Below are 15,036 nucleotides of genomic sequence, written 5' to 3'. Positions count from 1 at the left end.
AGTTCTGGGAGTTCACCAGACAGTTCATACAATACAATGGAATATCACAGAAATGACTATGAGGGAAAAAAAAACCAACAAAAAAACAAAAACAAAAAAAAGCAGTTTTAAAATCATTTAAAATCATTATTGAACAACTGGTTTGTAATTTCAAATGGTCTAATTTTAATTTTTTAACTCTAAGAATTGGTGTCAATGAATTTAAGGACAATCTCTAACAAAACTAAGGGAATCCTCTTAAAAATATTCTGCGTGCTTGTGTCTTAGCGCAGGTTTTCACCTCTGCTTTTTATATTGTAAACTCGAATAGGTTATTTTATTAAAAAAAAAAAAACAAAAAAAAACCAGAATAATCTACAAAGGAATAAAACACTGAGGAGTTACTTCAGGCAGCTGACTGACACAGCTATTCACAACAGGTCAACCGATTCCAGCCTGTCATACACAAATTGGTTTTGGCACAATTATTAGTATTAAGACCAGGATAATTCCGGACTTAGAACAGCCAGAAATAGGCGCTCTACTTACACCAAGAATCATATCTCTGTGGGTAACAACACAGGCTAACAACATCCTACAGCAAACAGAATGCTATGGTAAGGGGCTGTTCCCAGGATATGAAACATAGCTGGTGCGCAGTAACTTGCTGCACAACCCTTCATGTGCTTACAACACCATTCTTTAGCACAGCAAAGACAACTTAAAATATTAACCAAGGTTTTCATGCAACTAAAAGATCACTGGTTTATTTCTCTTATTAAAAGTAAGTCTGAAACACGTCACGTTAATTTACAATCAAGAAAAAGATCCTTATGTATATATCTCATGTAGATGACATTAAGTCATTCACTTAACACTAATTATTATTTCAAAACTTAAATCCTTTTGTAAAAGGTTAAACACTTTGGAATTATGTCTTGCCAAAAAAAAATAGCATCAGTCTACAACCACACAGAGTGTAGAAACTCAACTTCTACAGAGCTGCTACCATTCCTATGAAGTTACAATGCCAAGTGTTCCAGCATTCTGCAAGTCACCACTTCTCCCAGCAGTTCAGGTGGCAACAGATCCCTCTTGGGCTTTTGCGGCACACACAGGAACTACATAAATGGGAGAACTTTTAGTCATTTTTTCAGATATAAAGTAATAGGGGAGTGCTTCCAAGTCTTTTACTTGTTATGTAGAAAATGAACACAGCTGTGCATGTAGAGCAAAAAGGATGTTTCTTCAAGGGCAGGTTCTTCTGCTCAGTGTTGGGCCATATACCACGCTGATGTGCTTCTTTCCTTCCGCTGACAGCAAAGAAAATACCCCATGCACGTGAGAGTACCAGAGAAGCAAAGCTGAGATCCACCGTATGGTCCAAAGGTGAGACACTGTTCCCAGAGTGGCTGAGCAGAGCCAAGGACATCAGCATGCCCACAAGATGAGGCACAGTGCAACAAACCCAGAGACTGAGTTGGTGACTCGCATGCAGAGCAGGAAAGCCCAATTTCACCAACTAATAATATGTGGATATCTGAAAACAGTTTTGTTTCCTTGAACCTTTGTTGAAAACAATTGCTATGATTTGTGTGTCACTCAGCAACATGGAACTGTTCAAACCTGCAGCCCTCTTGCAAGAGAATTCAGCCCCCCCTCAGCAGATAGCCTCCAACCCACAGCAAAGCCACTGTGCTAGCCTTGGTGAAGATGCCCAGAAGCAGGCACATCATGGCTCTCTTCTTGCTCTCACCTGCAGCCTCACACCCATTCATGTACCCTGGGCAGTGGTGCAGCATCTCATCCATCTCAAAGTGCTCCTTTGGCAAATGGGGATGGTTGGTGGGTCCCTGCAGCTCACTGACACACTGCACCTGGCACATGAAGTCATGAACAGTGGAATGGCAGAGGGCTGTGCTGCCAGTAGGAAGCTATCTGGTAACGCTTTACTTGGATCTCAGCACAGCAGTACTTTCACCACAGAGATAGCAAGCCTTTCTCATCCCACTTCCCCTTGTCTTGGCATCCCTTAGCTACTCCTTACATGTCACTACCACATACTTGCTTCTAGATAGCTGCTGCTGTCCCTCCCAGGGGGGGATGGTTCATGAGTAAGCATACCCACCAGCAGAACACAAGGCCCTGGCTTCTTTCCCTCTCTTCTGCCCATCTATCCTCCCTGCCTCTCCACTCATCCCTCAGCCTCATTTGCTCCCTTTGCAGCAGGTCTGGCAACCCCCATGCCTGCAACAGGGACTCGCCAATGTGCCACAGGCACCTATGGGCAGCACCTGAGCCAGAGCAGGAGTCCAAGTAAGCCAGCTAGGACACAGTTCTCCCTCTTGGCAGCAACACATGCAACTTCTCTCTTCCTCTCAGACCACAGCAATTCCTTCTTGGCAACACAGTGTCAGTGGTGTAATGCTACTGCCCCTTCCCTTCATGCCATGATCAGGACATGTCCTTACCATGTGAAAGGATGCACTGTCTCACATGCCACCACATGGGACATCTGAAGCATGGCAGTTCAGCAAGGCTCATTTGGTAGCGTTCATTCACCCCTAACAATGTAGGGAAAGGATTCTGACTCTAGCTCTACATGGGAATTTCATCTGTCACACTGTGGATGTGGTATTACTCACATACAACAGTTAAATACCACGTACAAGTGCGGTGAAAACCAGGGAGATCCAAGCTCACAACAGAAAAGGGAGCTTTTGTCCTGCCCACTCTGCAAAATGTCAGTATCTGCCCTGAGGGAGCAGACAGAAATCACCAGTGGGCACTGTGTCACTCAGAGCACCGCCAGAGAACAGTTGAGAAAGACACCAGTCCTAAGTCCTTCTTCAAGCAAATGGAACTAAGGCCATCTACCTTCAAGACAAAATACCCAGAAGGTGCATTACACTGAGAAAGTGGTTTCCATGGCCATAGGACAGTGACGTAATAGTAAAGTGGACAGAACAACACTAAGACAACAAAAAAACATTTTGATCAACATTTTTCTCCTCACAGGCTCTTTCAGAATACTCTTTGTTCAAATGAGAAGCACAAGCTGAGGAAAATGACAGAATCTGGGAGTCCTGAATGGCATAAGTAGATGCACCTGTGGTCTGGCTGAAAAAATATCTTCACAGATCTGCTTCTCTCCAACAAGAATGGGAAAACAGCCCTCCTCTGCTCTACAAGGCCATTGCAGGGTGCTCAGACAAGGTAAGGGGCATGAGAATTGAAGGTCATGTAAGAACCTTAAACAGCTGTAAATCATGACATACAAGAACACCATCTATGCAAAGACTGCATTTAAAATGGAGTTTATGCTCAGCTGCAGGTGCTCCAAGAGTAGGATTTTACACTACTTGGAAAAGCCAACACACGATGCTGTCCCAGGCCTAAGCACAGGGAGAGAGAATCAGAATTTAGCCAAGAATTTGTTCTGTTGCTGCATCTGCAGTCAGCTCAAATTGGAATCATCCAGTTGGTCACGGTCTGCTTCCTGTTCCTGTGATGCCTTGGTGTCACTCCACTTAAACCAGTAGATTATCAGTTCACTAACATGAACACAGATCCAGACCAGGAGCATTTGAGCTAATATTCAACCCTTTGCTTATGCTTCATACAACATGTAGTTCAGAGAAAAATTACATACTCTGCAATTCTTGGACTCACTGGCTTGGATTGAAGCATTTCAATCTTAGTTCTGAATTTCCTCTGGAGCAAAAGTTAAGAGAAACATCAAACTAGTTCTCACTTTCAGAGAGATCAAACGTGAACCCAGCTTTGTTGAGGTAATGTACAGTAATGGCAGCCCAAATTTCAACCCAAACCACACCACTTAGCCTGTCTGTCCTCATTAGCTCTTGGAGTTACGAATGAAGCATCAGGGCAAAGCTCTCAAACTTCTGCTTGGCACCATTCAGTTACAGAAATTATGGTCAGTCTCTAATTCGCAGATCCATGAAGTATCCTTGGGTACCCAAAAGGTATTATCTGGAAAGGAATCAAAACTCTGTTCACCAAAATATTTATATTAGCTGAGAAAGCCAAACACTCCCAAGAATGGAGCTGGCAAGCTTCCCCAGAGTCTCTCTCCAGTATGTACAGCACAGAAAGCAGGCCCACCTACCACAACCCCTCTGTGTATGCCAAGGACTGGTTAGTATTTTAAGGACAGTGCCAGCTATTTGTAAGGCCTCAAAAATCTGGAAACTTTGGAGCGCAGGAGCCGAATGAAGGATCTTGGGAACATCTCTCTCGACTCTTGGGCTGTGTACTTGAAGTAGTTCTGTGGATGTGCCAACACATCGAACAATGCTTTTATCAGCTTCTTGTCCTAGAAAAACAAAAGCAAACTTTACAGTAATTCCACAGGGGAATTAGGGTCAACATCACCAAAGCTTAATGCCTGGTAAAAGATTATGAACATTTTACTTTCCAAGTAGAAATATCTCAGGAGCTCATGGACTGGTAAAGCAAAGCTGGCATCCAGGCTCCTGGGAAATCACTGGAATTTCATATTTATTCTAATTAGTGGCAGGATTTATTTTCTCTTACTTCCAAAATCAGCAAAGAAAAATAAAACAAAACAAGAGTCGAACCAACCAACAACTCCCCCCTCCCCCAACCCCAACCCCTCCCCCCCTCAAAAAAAAAACCCCACAGAAAAAAAAACTATACCACCTTGAAGCTTATATCCAGCAAAAGAAAAGTCTACTTGGAATGACATCCACTCAACCTACCCACCTAACAAAGTGGCACGTGTCTATTGCTCCAAGGAGGATCAGGTTCAGAGCAGGAAACAAACACTTTAATACATAGGTGTCATTTTCATTCAAAACCAACATTTTAGTGGAAGGAACATACCTTAAGTATTTCTTGATGATTTTCAGATGCATAAAGTCTACCATCACGAACGATGTCTTCTATTAGCTCTTGGTAATCCTCTATTGAGAATGCACAAGAGAGTCCTTTGCATGTTCATTTCATTTCCATATCTGATACCTCCCTTGATTATACAATGAAGCCCTACCCCCAAAAAGAACCAGTGGTACTTGGTTCTCATATCAGCAGTTATTCCAATGCTGCACCATTGGAACTTATCTGCAAATACCCACAACCCATTCTTGATTTCTTTCTATAAGAGAAACAAGGTAAGAGGAAGCTTTCTTAAAAGGCAATCCTTCTGGCTAATCGGAACTGGAAAAGCTTCGGAAAGAAAAGCATCACCTACAAACTACCAGCTACTAATGAAACTCCAGATCTCCATGGAGGGGCACTCATCCACTACTCCAGCGTGAACAGAGATATGCCACATTATATTCACATCACTCATGCTGAAGGACAAAGCATCAGCTCCAGCCTCTCTTCTGGTGACTCTGACAAGGATCAGAAGGGCCAGAGCTTCAAGAACAGGTATGTTTCTCCTCCACTACTTCACAAAAACACTTATCTAAATCAGCTGGTAAGATTCAAGAGCAAATGTAAGAGTATGTGGATGCAGATGGTGACCTCTCTAATACCAAATTACATCTGATAGCAGCAACACCATCAATGACATAGGTATTTTGGGCTCTGCCCAATTCTTAACTGGGAGCAGTCTGCCACCCAAAGTAACCCAGAGCTGGGAAAGCATAAAGGTACATAAAACTTGGATGCTGCCTCTAAGTTCTGCATTTTGCTTTTGCAGGTCAGAGCCCAGAATCTCATCTGTTTGGTTGTGAGAGGTTTGTGAGAGGATGGAAATGTGATTGCACTTAAAACTGTAGTGCAATGCAGTGATCCTTAACCTAGCTATAAAATAAAACAGCTACTGGAAGCGGTCTAACAGTGACACTGCTGAGAGCACTGGGTTATTCGGCTTCTTAGTGAGGTCAAGGAGCCCACAAGGAGTTCTGCCCTGCTGCAGCTGCACAGCTCCACACACATCCGGCTGTTCACATCCACTTACCATCATATGTTACATAAGGGACTTGGAATCCTTTGGCACTGTTCCCTTCATTCGACTTGAACTGTATCCACAGCTTCTTAGACCTAGAAGTGAAAGCTATTGGGCGTTCGTAGGTCTGACAGGTTTCATACGTGGTCACTGAGTTTGAAGAAGCTTTAATTAAAAAAACAAAACAAAAAAAAAACAACAGAAAAAAAACCCACAATAGGCAGTTATCCAACAGTGCCTCACACTAATAGGTGTATACAAGTTAGATTAAATTACCATGACAAGAAGTGCATGCTACTGCTAAAACAAACAAATAAAATAAACAAATACAAAGCAAAACAAACAAAGAACCCTCCTCATAATGTGGCAGGCCATCAGTGGATCATAGAATCATAGCACAGATTGGGTTGGAGGGAATATAAAAGCCCACTCAATTCCAACCCCCTGCTGTGGACACCAACTGGATCAGGATACCCAGGGCCTCATCCAACCTGACCTTGAACGCCTCCACAGATGGGGCATCCACAGCTTCTCTGGGGAAAGAAGGAATGGCAGGCCACCAATGACTAGCTTCTTAGCCCAAGAATATTTTTCTTTTCTCTAAAAAAAAAACACCTGAGCAGCACTGCCAAATAGAATTTCCTAACTGTCATTTAAAACCATCTCTACTCTTAAGTACAGGACAGTTGCTTGTGCATTAACTACAGTTAATTTTTGCAAGTAGCAATGCATGTGAGAAGCCTGTGTTGCACACTGAGATAGATACTACATGCCTCAACATCCATTTCAGACTTACAGCTTTTTCGCATCACCAGGTAGTCCCCACACTCATCTTCTATTGGTAGAAATATTTCTGGAACCACAATCAGAATGCGGCGTTTTGGTGGTGGGTTAATATTCCAAGTGCATTCGGTGTTTGCAGGATAGTCACCAGGATAATTGGGTGATTCAATATACCCCGTGTAATCTCCCAGTTCACCTCCACACTGCCTATCTGAAAAAACAAAACAGCATATATGACTAGAAAAAGTGAGGGCATCCTTTATGCAGACACTTTCAGAAGCAGTACATGACTGACAGGCACACAAACTTTTCTGTCTATATCTGATGCAGTTCAACAAGCTTCACATCTGCCTTTATGGTTTAACTGATTTTAAGAAATTATAGAATCACAGAATCATTAGGGTTGGAAAAGACCAGTAAGATCATCTAGTGCAACCATCAACCCACCACCACCATGCCCATTAAACTATGTCTCTCAGTACCGCATCTACTCTTTTCTTTGAACACACCAAATGATAGTGACCCTGCCACCTCCCTGGGCAGCCTGTTCCAAAATATAGATCATCCTCTGTTAATATAGCAGGTGCTACTGACCAAGCCACAGTCAAGCAAAAAAAAGGCACTTTTAAAAGGACACAGAAATGGTCAAGCAAGGATGTTCTACCTGCTTGTACTAGACAGGACATCTTGCTATACTTACTTTTGCACTGTGTTATATTTGTAGATCCATCATAATCTGTAGTGGTATTTCCAGGACAAGAAATACAGTAATTCTGTCCAAACTCAGGCTGGTATGTCCCAACCATGCAGCGAATACACCGATGAGTTGTTGTATTGTAGAAATGGCCAGGTGAACACTGAACTGGGGAGCATTTAAAGAGGCAGCATGATTAACAAGTCAAGAGCACAAGCTATATATTATCTTCACTACCAACTCCATCCCCATCTTGCTTCTTTTCATTCATAAGACTACAAACAAATCTTTTCCTATTCCTTCTGCATCATTTGACAAGTTTACCTCTCTCAGCTCAGCTTAACTTCTGAATAATTTATTACGTTGCCTTTAAAATGTAGCTTTTTGTGCTGCACAGGCTCTCATTTTTCTTTTTCCCCCTCTGTTCCTTTCAGGCTCTGCTTACTCCTATATAACTGCCCTTGTTGAGTTTTTTATTCCAGCAGCTCAGTTTGGAGTCCTTCCCTGCATGATCTACTGACACTCCATAATTCAAAACACTTCAAATACAAGTTCCAAACAGTTTTTGCCCCTGCGATTCCACATCTCGTGGCCACACGCAAAACCATGGGCTCTTCATTCCAGTTGATACAGATCATTCCTTGAATATCTACTCTAGTCTGAAAACAGGGCCTTGTTTACAGACTTGTTTTTGTTTGATTTAAATAGAACTAAAATCAGTTCCTCACATCTTTATCCAAAGTTTTTGGTCTTTTTTTTTTAGCACTGTAACTTTGCAAAATCAAATACAAAACAATATTTGGTGACTCTTCACTGCAGAAATCTGTGAGCTATCACTTTATGATCAGTAATACTAATTCTTCAACCCTACAGCAAGATACACCCATTACACTGCAGTTTTCAGCAGTAAATGTGTCTTTGACACAAGAGAGATTTCTTTACTCAAACCACCACTAAATGTTTGCATCAGAACCTTATATCCAGCCCTTATTTCTATTCAATTACACTAGATTTGCTATTAACACTTTTTCTTCTTGGTGACCTCAATGTAAGTAATGTAAGCCACCAACTCTTGGTCTTACCTTTGGTCTCACAGTCCTGAAATAAGGACGTACTGCTGTGCCTTGTTGTCAGACCCCCTCCACAGGGGAAGCAGGACACTCGCCCAGCTTCAGGCTGATATGTTCCAATGGGACATGGCAGACAGGGCTTGAAGCCATCAGGGGAATATTCACCTGGAGAGCACTGATCTAGAGAAAGAAGAACACAGGAGCTTCAGCTCATACTTTATAATGGAGGTAAGTAATGAACCTACACAGGACCCAAAACTCCACTACACAATTGTTTTCTTCTTTAGCCATGAGGGCCAAGATTTCAGAACTGAGTGTGAATGACAGAAAGAGCTCAATAAGTACACTGTACCCTGCATATCTGTCATGAACACTGATAACCTCTGGTTCTGGTGAGCTCTGGTGGACTGGAACAGCCTTCGCACTTTGCTGCAAGGCTATGCTGGGCACTAAGTCTGTCCAGTGCTTTCTGTTAATCTGCACAGAGCAATAACATAGAGATTAACTCTTGTTTCTAAAGAACTCTCAGACCCTTGCCAAAATTAAAAAATAAATACTGAAATTAAGACATCAAGAATGTACTTCCAGATTTCTAACAGTATTTCCGTGTTAGTGATTAGTGAATTGTTGTACTTCATAACTGCTGAGGTTACTGAATTGTTCTAAAAGTTCAAGTACAACCAGGAATCATGTAAATTTACTAAGCATTAGATGTGGCTCAAAGACTTTCAAAGCAGAAATATTCTTGCCAGTAGTGATTCTTGGATAACCATCTCCTGTGTAATGTATAGCTGTGTTCCACATGATGCTTAGATAACATAAACCAGACTGAATTTACTTGAACACAGTCTGATATTATCCAGTAAACCCAGGAATACTTACAGGTATTGACAAAAATCTGTGTTTGAATTTTTTCACAAAAGAACTGATTTCAGTGCCAGTATTTAATAATCACTCTGTTCTGGAAGGTACAAAATAGTGTTGCAGTTGTTCAGCCATGCTGAAAAATTCTGTCCTTTAAAAGACCTGTTACAATAACAAACTGTTAGTTTTAGTTTATAGCTCCAATAAATCACTTGGTGAATAGCTGTTTTGTTAGGAAGTTAAATTGGCCTTGGCTTCATTTCAGGATATATGACTAACAACAAGCAGGGCATTAACTACCGGTCATGATCAGCGATGAAGAATTTTGCTTATTGCTGATAAATAAAGTGGAGTTGTGAGTGTTTTTCCTTCATTTAAAAATAAAATACAGCAGAATTAAGCAATGTTCCATAGCTTATCAATGAAAGCTAGTGCAGAAGGAAACTGTCTCAGTTCTAACTTTTTCCACCACACATCACTTCTGCTCTCATAAGTACACACATTCATGCACTCCCAAGCTTTTCTTCATTTTATAAACATTTCCACAGAACACTCATCACTCCTTGTGTAGCTTAACAAAAAATGGATGAAGTAAGGCTTTCAGTGCAACAGTCTCAGTAAAGTAAGGAAAGACTAATTAGGATTCTGTGATGAGGAGACTCAACCAAGGATATCAAAGGCGATTTTGAGATGCCAGTACCAACTTCAGGGACAAAGAGGCAATGAAAAGATCAGTGAAAATGTCCTTCTCCACAAAAGCTCTATGGTTCTACAGGCAACCCATCCACCAAGTATCCTCACTGGAATCTGTCTGCCTGCTCTGCCCCTCCATCTGTCTTTTTCCCTTCATTTTAATCACACATGAAGTTCAGATTGTTTACATGCCTTTTGGGCTTGTTGCTGCTGTTTAGTTTTTGAACAGAACATCACTTTGCACTGATACCTATAAAGTCATATAAATTTCACCTTAAAACTGTTTTCTGAACTTTCTCTTAAGTTCAGCAAGTTGCCTAAGGGGGAAACATGTCCCAGGCAGGAATCAAATCCACACCATTCATGTGAAAACGTTACACTTGAGAACTTACACCATCAGCTCTGTTCTGACAGCTTTACCATCTGCATCTCCTTGAAAGCCCACGTTGAGAAACTGTAAAGCTTCCCATGGTATAAAACTGAATTAATCTAGAACCTTTCAGAATCATTCAGCAAAGTCCATAATTTTTGGAAATTTGCACTGAGAAAGTAAAACCTAAAGGTTGTCCTTGGACACCAGTGAGACCCTGAACACCTTTACAGGCACTGCACAACTGAACTCTGAGAGCAAGAGAACAAAAGGGCAAAAGCATTACAGGGTCTGTTTATGTGCCTTTCCTCCATGCTGGAACACACTGCGAGTTCCAGCTAATTTTTGGTTTCCAGGATTCAGAGGACAAGTTATTTGTTCTTCCTCATCCTGGTGAGTTCCATTAGGGCATAAAACAGGTTTCTCATTCCCCTTCACAGCACATTCCCACACCACAGCTAACTAGCAACAAGAAAAAAATATCAGTTCACTAACATTTTGCATTTGTGGTTTCAGCGCTAAGTCAGAAGGCAGCGAAACTACTGAAGCAGTAGCTCTTTTTGGAAGAACTACTACTGTAAGAATTAAGTAAGTAAGTAAGAATCCATGTTGAGGCGGCAGCAGCTTACTGACAGACAAGTCAGGCTAGCAGAAGAGTCAGTCCACTGGACAAGCAATTGGCTTGGCAGTGAAGTTCTGGTCACATGAAGCTGCCTTCTAAGACAAGGTGGGTGAGGGAAATGCTGGCTGCTTTCACAACAAAGATCACTGGTTTATTAGATTGCATTTGTGATGCAGCTTCTGGGATTAGGGAGCTCAGATCTGGATGGAGAGGCCTACTAGGATACTCCACACCTTTCTATGGTTTATAGTCTAAGAAATATATTGTTTCTTTACATTACTATCTCAACCCAAGCTTTCCTAAGCAGTACAGCTGCCCAGACAATTTGAGCCACAGATACGTTTCCCTGTAAACTGCTCCTTGTTCCTTCCCAGAGAGGTGACTCAGTCCAGGCATCTCATACCAATCAAGCACAGAGCAGGGCTAATGAGGGAAGCGTGTTCAGAAACTCATCGCACTCACCAGGACTCAGTTCAGCATAACAGACACACTTAGTGTTAGGTTCAATTACAGCATCAATAATTGTGGGAAAAATACATCAATACCCCAGATATCATCCCACAGAAATCTGCAGGACTGTTCATGAAGTTAGAATGGCACAAATGAAGCCTCTCTGAAAAACAAAATAAAACTGAGTTCAGGCTTCTCCCGTCACAGCATTTGTTTCAATTAAACTAAAAATGCTCATAAACCTCCAGGAGTTTCTAGCAGCCCTAAGAGTTGCACAGTGTCCCTCCTGACACATGGGAAATACCCACTCAAAACAAGATCTGAGGATGTTCAAATAATGGCATAAATCAGAATTCCCCCTTGCTGGCTTTGCTCTTTTTTCAGAAACCGGATTGTTTTTCTCCAAACGAACAAAAGAACCAATTGCCTCTAGTAGACTTCATTTCTGCAGCCGCTGTCTTTGTTGGCCTTCAATGCCCATTAAAAATCTGGTCTTGAATCTCATGCAGCTGTTTTAAGGGTGGAAAGGAGAGAAAAAGGAAAAAAAAAAAAAAAAAGAGTGAAAGCTTTTCTGATGCAAAAATAAGAAAAGAAAAGAAGAGGGGGCACAGGGAACCGGGATTAAGGGTTACAAAGACACTTAGCGGCTCTTCCTCTCTTTTCAGCACACTGGCCTTTGAGTGTTTGCTCCTCTAGACAAACGCTGTGCTATTTCAGTGGATAAGAAGGTGAACCTTGTAAAGGAGGTCATGATCCACCATTTTAGCATTTTCTTAAGAATCACGCCTTGACTTTATAAGGATAATTACTAACAACGGGCAGGAATCAATTCTGAAACCTCATCCTTTATTATATTGTAGCAGTTCACACACTTAAGGCACATGAGACAGATATGTCTTAAGGATTTGTGTCTTAAACCTATAGTTGCAAGCAGGCTAACAAGCAAAAGGCTCTGACATCTAATCTTTTTTTTTTTTTTCTCTCGTCAGTTTTACAAAAATCTAAAAATTAAATGCAATTGACAGTTCTCCTTTGTGTGGAAATACAACCACCCATCGCAACAACTGTAATGGCAGTCAGCACTTTCCTCCATCCATACCTTTTATCATACTTCCATGGTGTCAGTGTCACACCACATTTAAGCTTTAACACTCTTTTCTTTATATTTTGTCTGCATCCTCTAAAGTAAGAAGACAAAACTGCTGGATGCTGCGCAGAGAAAGACATCAGCATCTCCCACCCAAGATAAAGCTGTTTAGCTTTTACATCAGAACACCTGTGCCAGTACTATGCTCATGCTTGCTGTTCTCTTAAGTGGCAGCTCTTTGGATTAACCCATTTGTAACTGCAGCAATGTTGTGCTCACATATCCTTCTACACAGCAATTTCAGGGAGCATTACTTTTGTTTGCCTCCCTTCATTTATTTAAACATTCATGAATCTAACACAGGTATCATAGAATCCTTAGAATTGGAAGGGACCCTTAAGGGCCATCTAGTCCAACTCCCCTGCAATGAACAGGGAACACAAAAAATTCTAAACACATAAAGTTGTACTTTCAGCTTAATGGGGCACAATCAACAAATGACAGCACTTTAAGTGATGGAAAAAACAGATGAATTGCTTGTTGCCTCTACCTCAGTGGAAAATACCTGCAGGCAAAAGGTCCACGGTAGCTATCTTTTCTTCTCTTTCTGTATGGATGTCACTGTTAATCAGATTATGACAAGGAACTCTCAGTATTTCAAGAGATGGTCTTTGGTCACCTATTTCAACTCTGGCTCATACTGAAGAATAACTACTTGTAGTCTGATTGGTGAACGAAAACCGCATTCCTCCCCCACCTCCCCAAGACAAATCTGCTCTCAAAGCAGCACACAGCACTTCCAGCGTCCTCAGATGGTCCAGTCTTGAAGCATCAGGAATCAAACAGGCAAATTTTTTTATGATAAGATTTACTGCAGCGTGGAAAGACATACGCTCCGCTATGACAATCCAGAATTCTCTGGGAAGGTTGATTAAGGTTCTATTTCCCATGATACACATTAATAGAGACCTACAGCGGGCTGCTCCATGTAGGTCATTCTCAGGACTTCACAGAATTAATGAGCCAATACTAAATATGCTTCCACATTGGCACAGAGCTTGCACACAAGGTAGGAAACTACAACATCTGGGCCACAAAAATGTCAGAAAAGCTTGCACAGGACTTGATGCTGAACAGCAAACTTGAAATGAAATACACCTCTCCTTGGAATACACTGTGAATTCTGTTTTACTATCAACAGCTGTTAAAAGAACAGCAGACACATGCGTAACCACTCAGCCCATTAAGAATGATTACATCTAATCTGTTCCCAGTGCCTTTCTAGATCTTCTCTTCTGCAGCATGTCCCACTACAGTCAGCAGAGCTTAAAGCAGGAAAACCAGGAAAAGCACCACCTTAGCAGAAGTGCAGAGCAAATACAGCCCAGTTACCTGAGACAAATGGGGTTGGAGCAGGCACTGGAAGCTTCCTCTCTTACACTGCTCTGATTCAACTAACCCTTCAGACAGTGCTGCATCAGTAGAAATCTACTGCAGAAAGAGGGCCAGAACAAGACCGTCTGATTCAATAAAGCTGTATTCACCCAGACAGATCCCAAATATCTTGTTTTAAAACACATATTTGAAAAACAATGCACTGCACTCCACTCGCTATCTGGATCACAGAAGACTTGTTAGTCCCTAGCCATATTTTTCCCATCACTGCTTTCTGCCTCTCTGGTCAGACTGAGCAAAATCCTTTTGCCAAAGTTTGTTGCCTGCCCTGAGAACACATGCCCCTTTGGCACTGGGTTCACCCAGTATCTCTTGCTATATTGTCACTTTCTCTCCAGAATCATTACCATGCCTAGATACACAGGGCTACCACCTGCACAGTAGCTCTCAGCAGCTCTGCAGAACAGTCAGATAGAAATAAAAGGAAAAAGTCCTGCTCTCACACACACCCATGAGATTGCTTCTTTCTCTCCTCCCCACTCTATTTCTCAGCTCCTTCTGACCAGCAGTCAGACAGCAGCAGCAGTCACCCAGCACTGCTTTACCAACACAATTGGTTTTTCTAAGGAAATGAAGCATGTGTAATAGCACTGCCTCTGTGTGTACTCTTATGTTCCCTCAGCAACCAGCAAACCTTCAGTTTAGCTTCCAGCAATGTGACAAAAGACGCGGAGAGGTTTCAAAGGTACCAGGTTTCTGTAAGCTTAATGTAAATAGGTGGGGAACATGAAAGCAGGGAAGAGAGATGTTAGCATCTACTCGAGTTAGAGGTATTGTGGAGGCTCCACCCTATTTGATCACAGCAAATCTGCACAAGGATGTAGTCTGAATCACTCAGCTAAAGAAAAGAGCCGTTTAGCAATTGCACCTTTTCAAGCATAAGCTCCCAGGGAATCATATCGTACAGGACTCAATGCTCCCACTAGAACCTGCTGAGATGCGTAGGGTGAACTGTGGCACCATTTCAGAAAAAAAGTCTGGACCTTTGTAAGTTCCTCTTCAAAACAGTTGTCTTCATACGCTCAGTGTCT

General features: G+C 41.9%; 1 protein-coding gene across 9 annotated transcripts in view; it reads right to left on the bottom strand.

The window, feature by feature from the left end:
* Positions 1 to 718: 718 nt before the first annotated feature.
* The window catches only part of SCUBE2 (signal peptide, CUB domain and EGF like domain containing 2), a 37,107-nt gene continuing 22,789 nt past the window's right edge, over positions 719 to 15,036 (bottom strand). For 6 of the 9 annotated variants that reach the window (XM_085550134.1, XM_085550131.1, XM_085550132.1 and 3 more), the window contains 6 exons: positions 8,477 to 8,644; positions 7,401 to 7,562; positions 6,714 to 6,911; positions 5,930 to 6,082; positions 4,846 to 4,925; positions 719 to 4,315 (listed from right to left, as the gene is read on the bottom strand). In XM_085550134.1, the coding sequence (XP_085406260.1) occupies positions 4,163 to 4,315; positions 4,846 to 4,925; positions 5,930 to 6,082; positions 6,714 to 6,911; positions 7,401 to 7,562; positions 8,477 to 8,644 (914 nt within the window). In that variant the 3' untranslated portion in view covers positions 719 to 4,162. The remainder of the gene's footprint in view (positions 4,316 to 4,845; positions 4,926 to 5,929; positions 6,083 to 6,713; positions 6,912 to 7,400; positions 7,563 to 8,476; positions 8,645 to 15,036) is intronic. The other 3 variants (XR_014947065.1, XR_014947066.1, XR_014947067.1) reach the window with 1 other exon arrangement.

The sequence above is a fragment of the Coturnix japonica genome, chromosome 5 (assembly GCF_054131305.1).
Source record: "Coturnix japonica strain WE chromosome 5, WE-NBRP24, whole genome shotgun sequence".
Lineage (NCBI taxonomy): Eukaryota > Metazoa > Chordata > Aves > Galliformes > Phasianidae > Coturnix > Coturnix japonica.
Note: the sequence above shows the minus strand (reverse complement) of the source record. Positions and strands in the feature narration are given on the sequence as shown.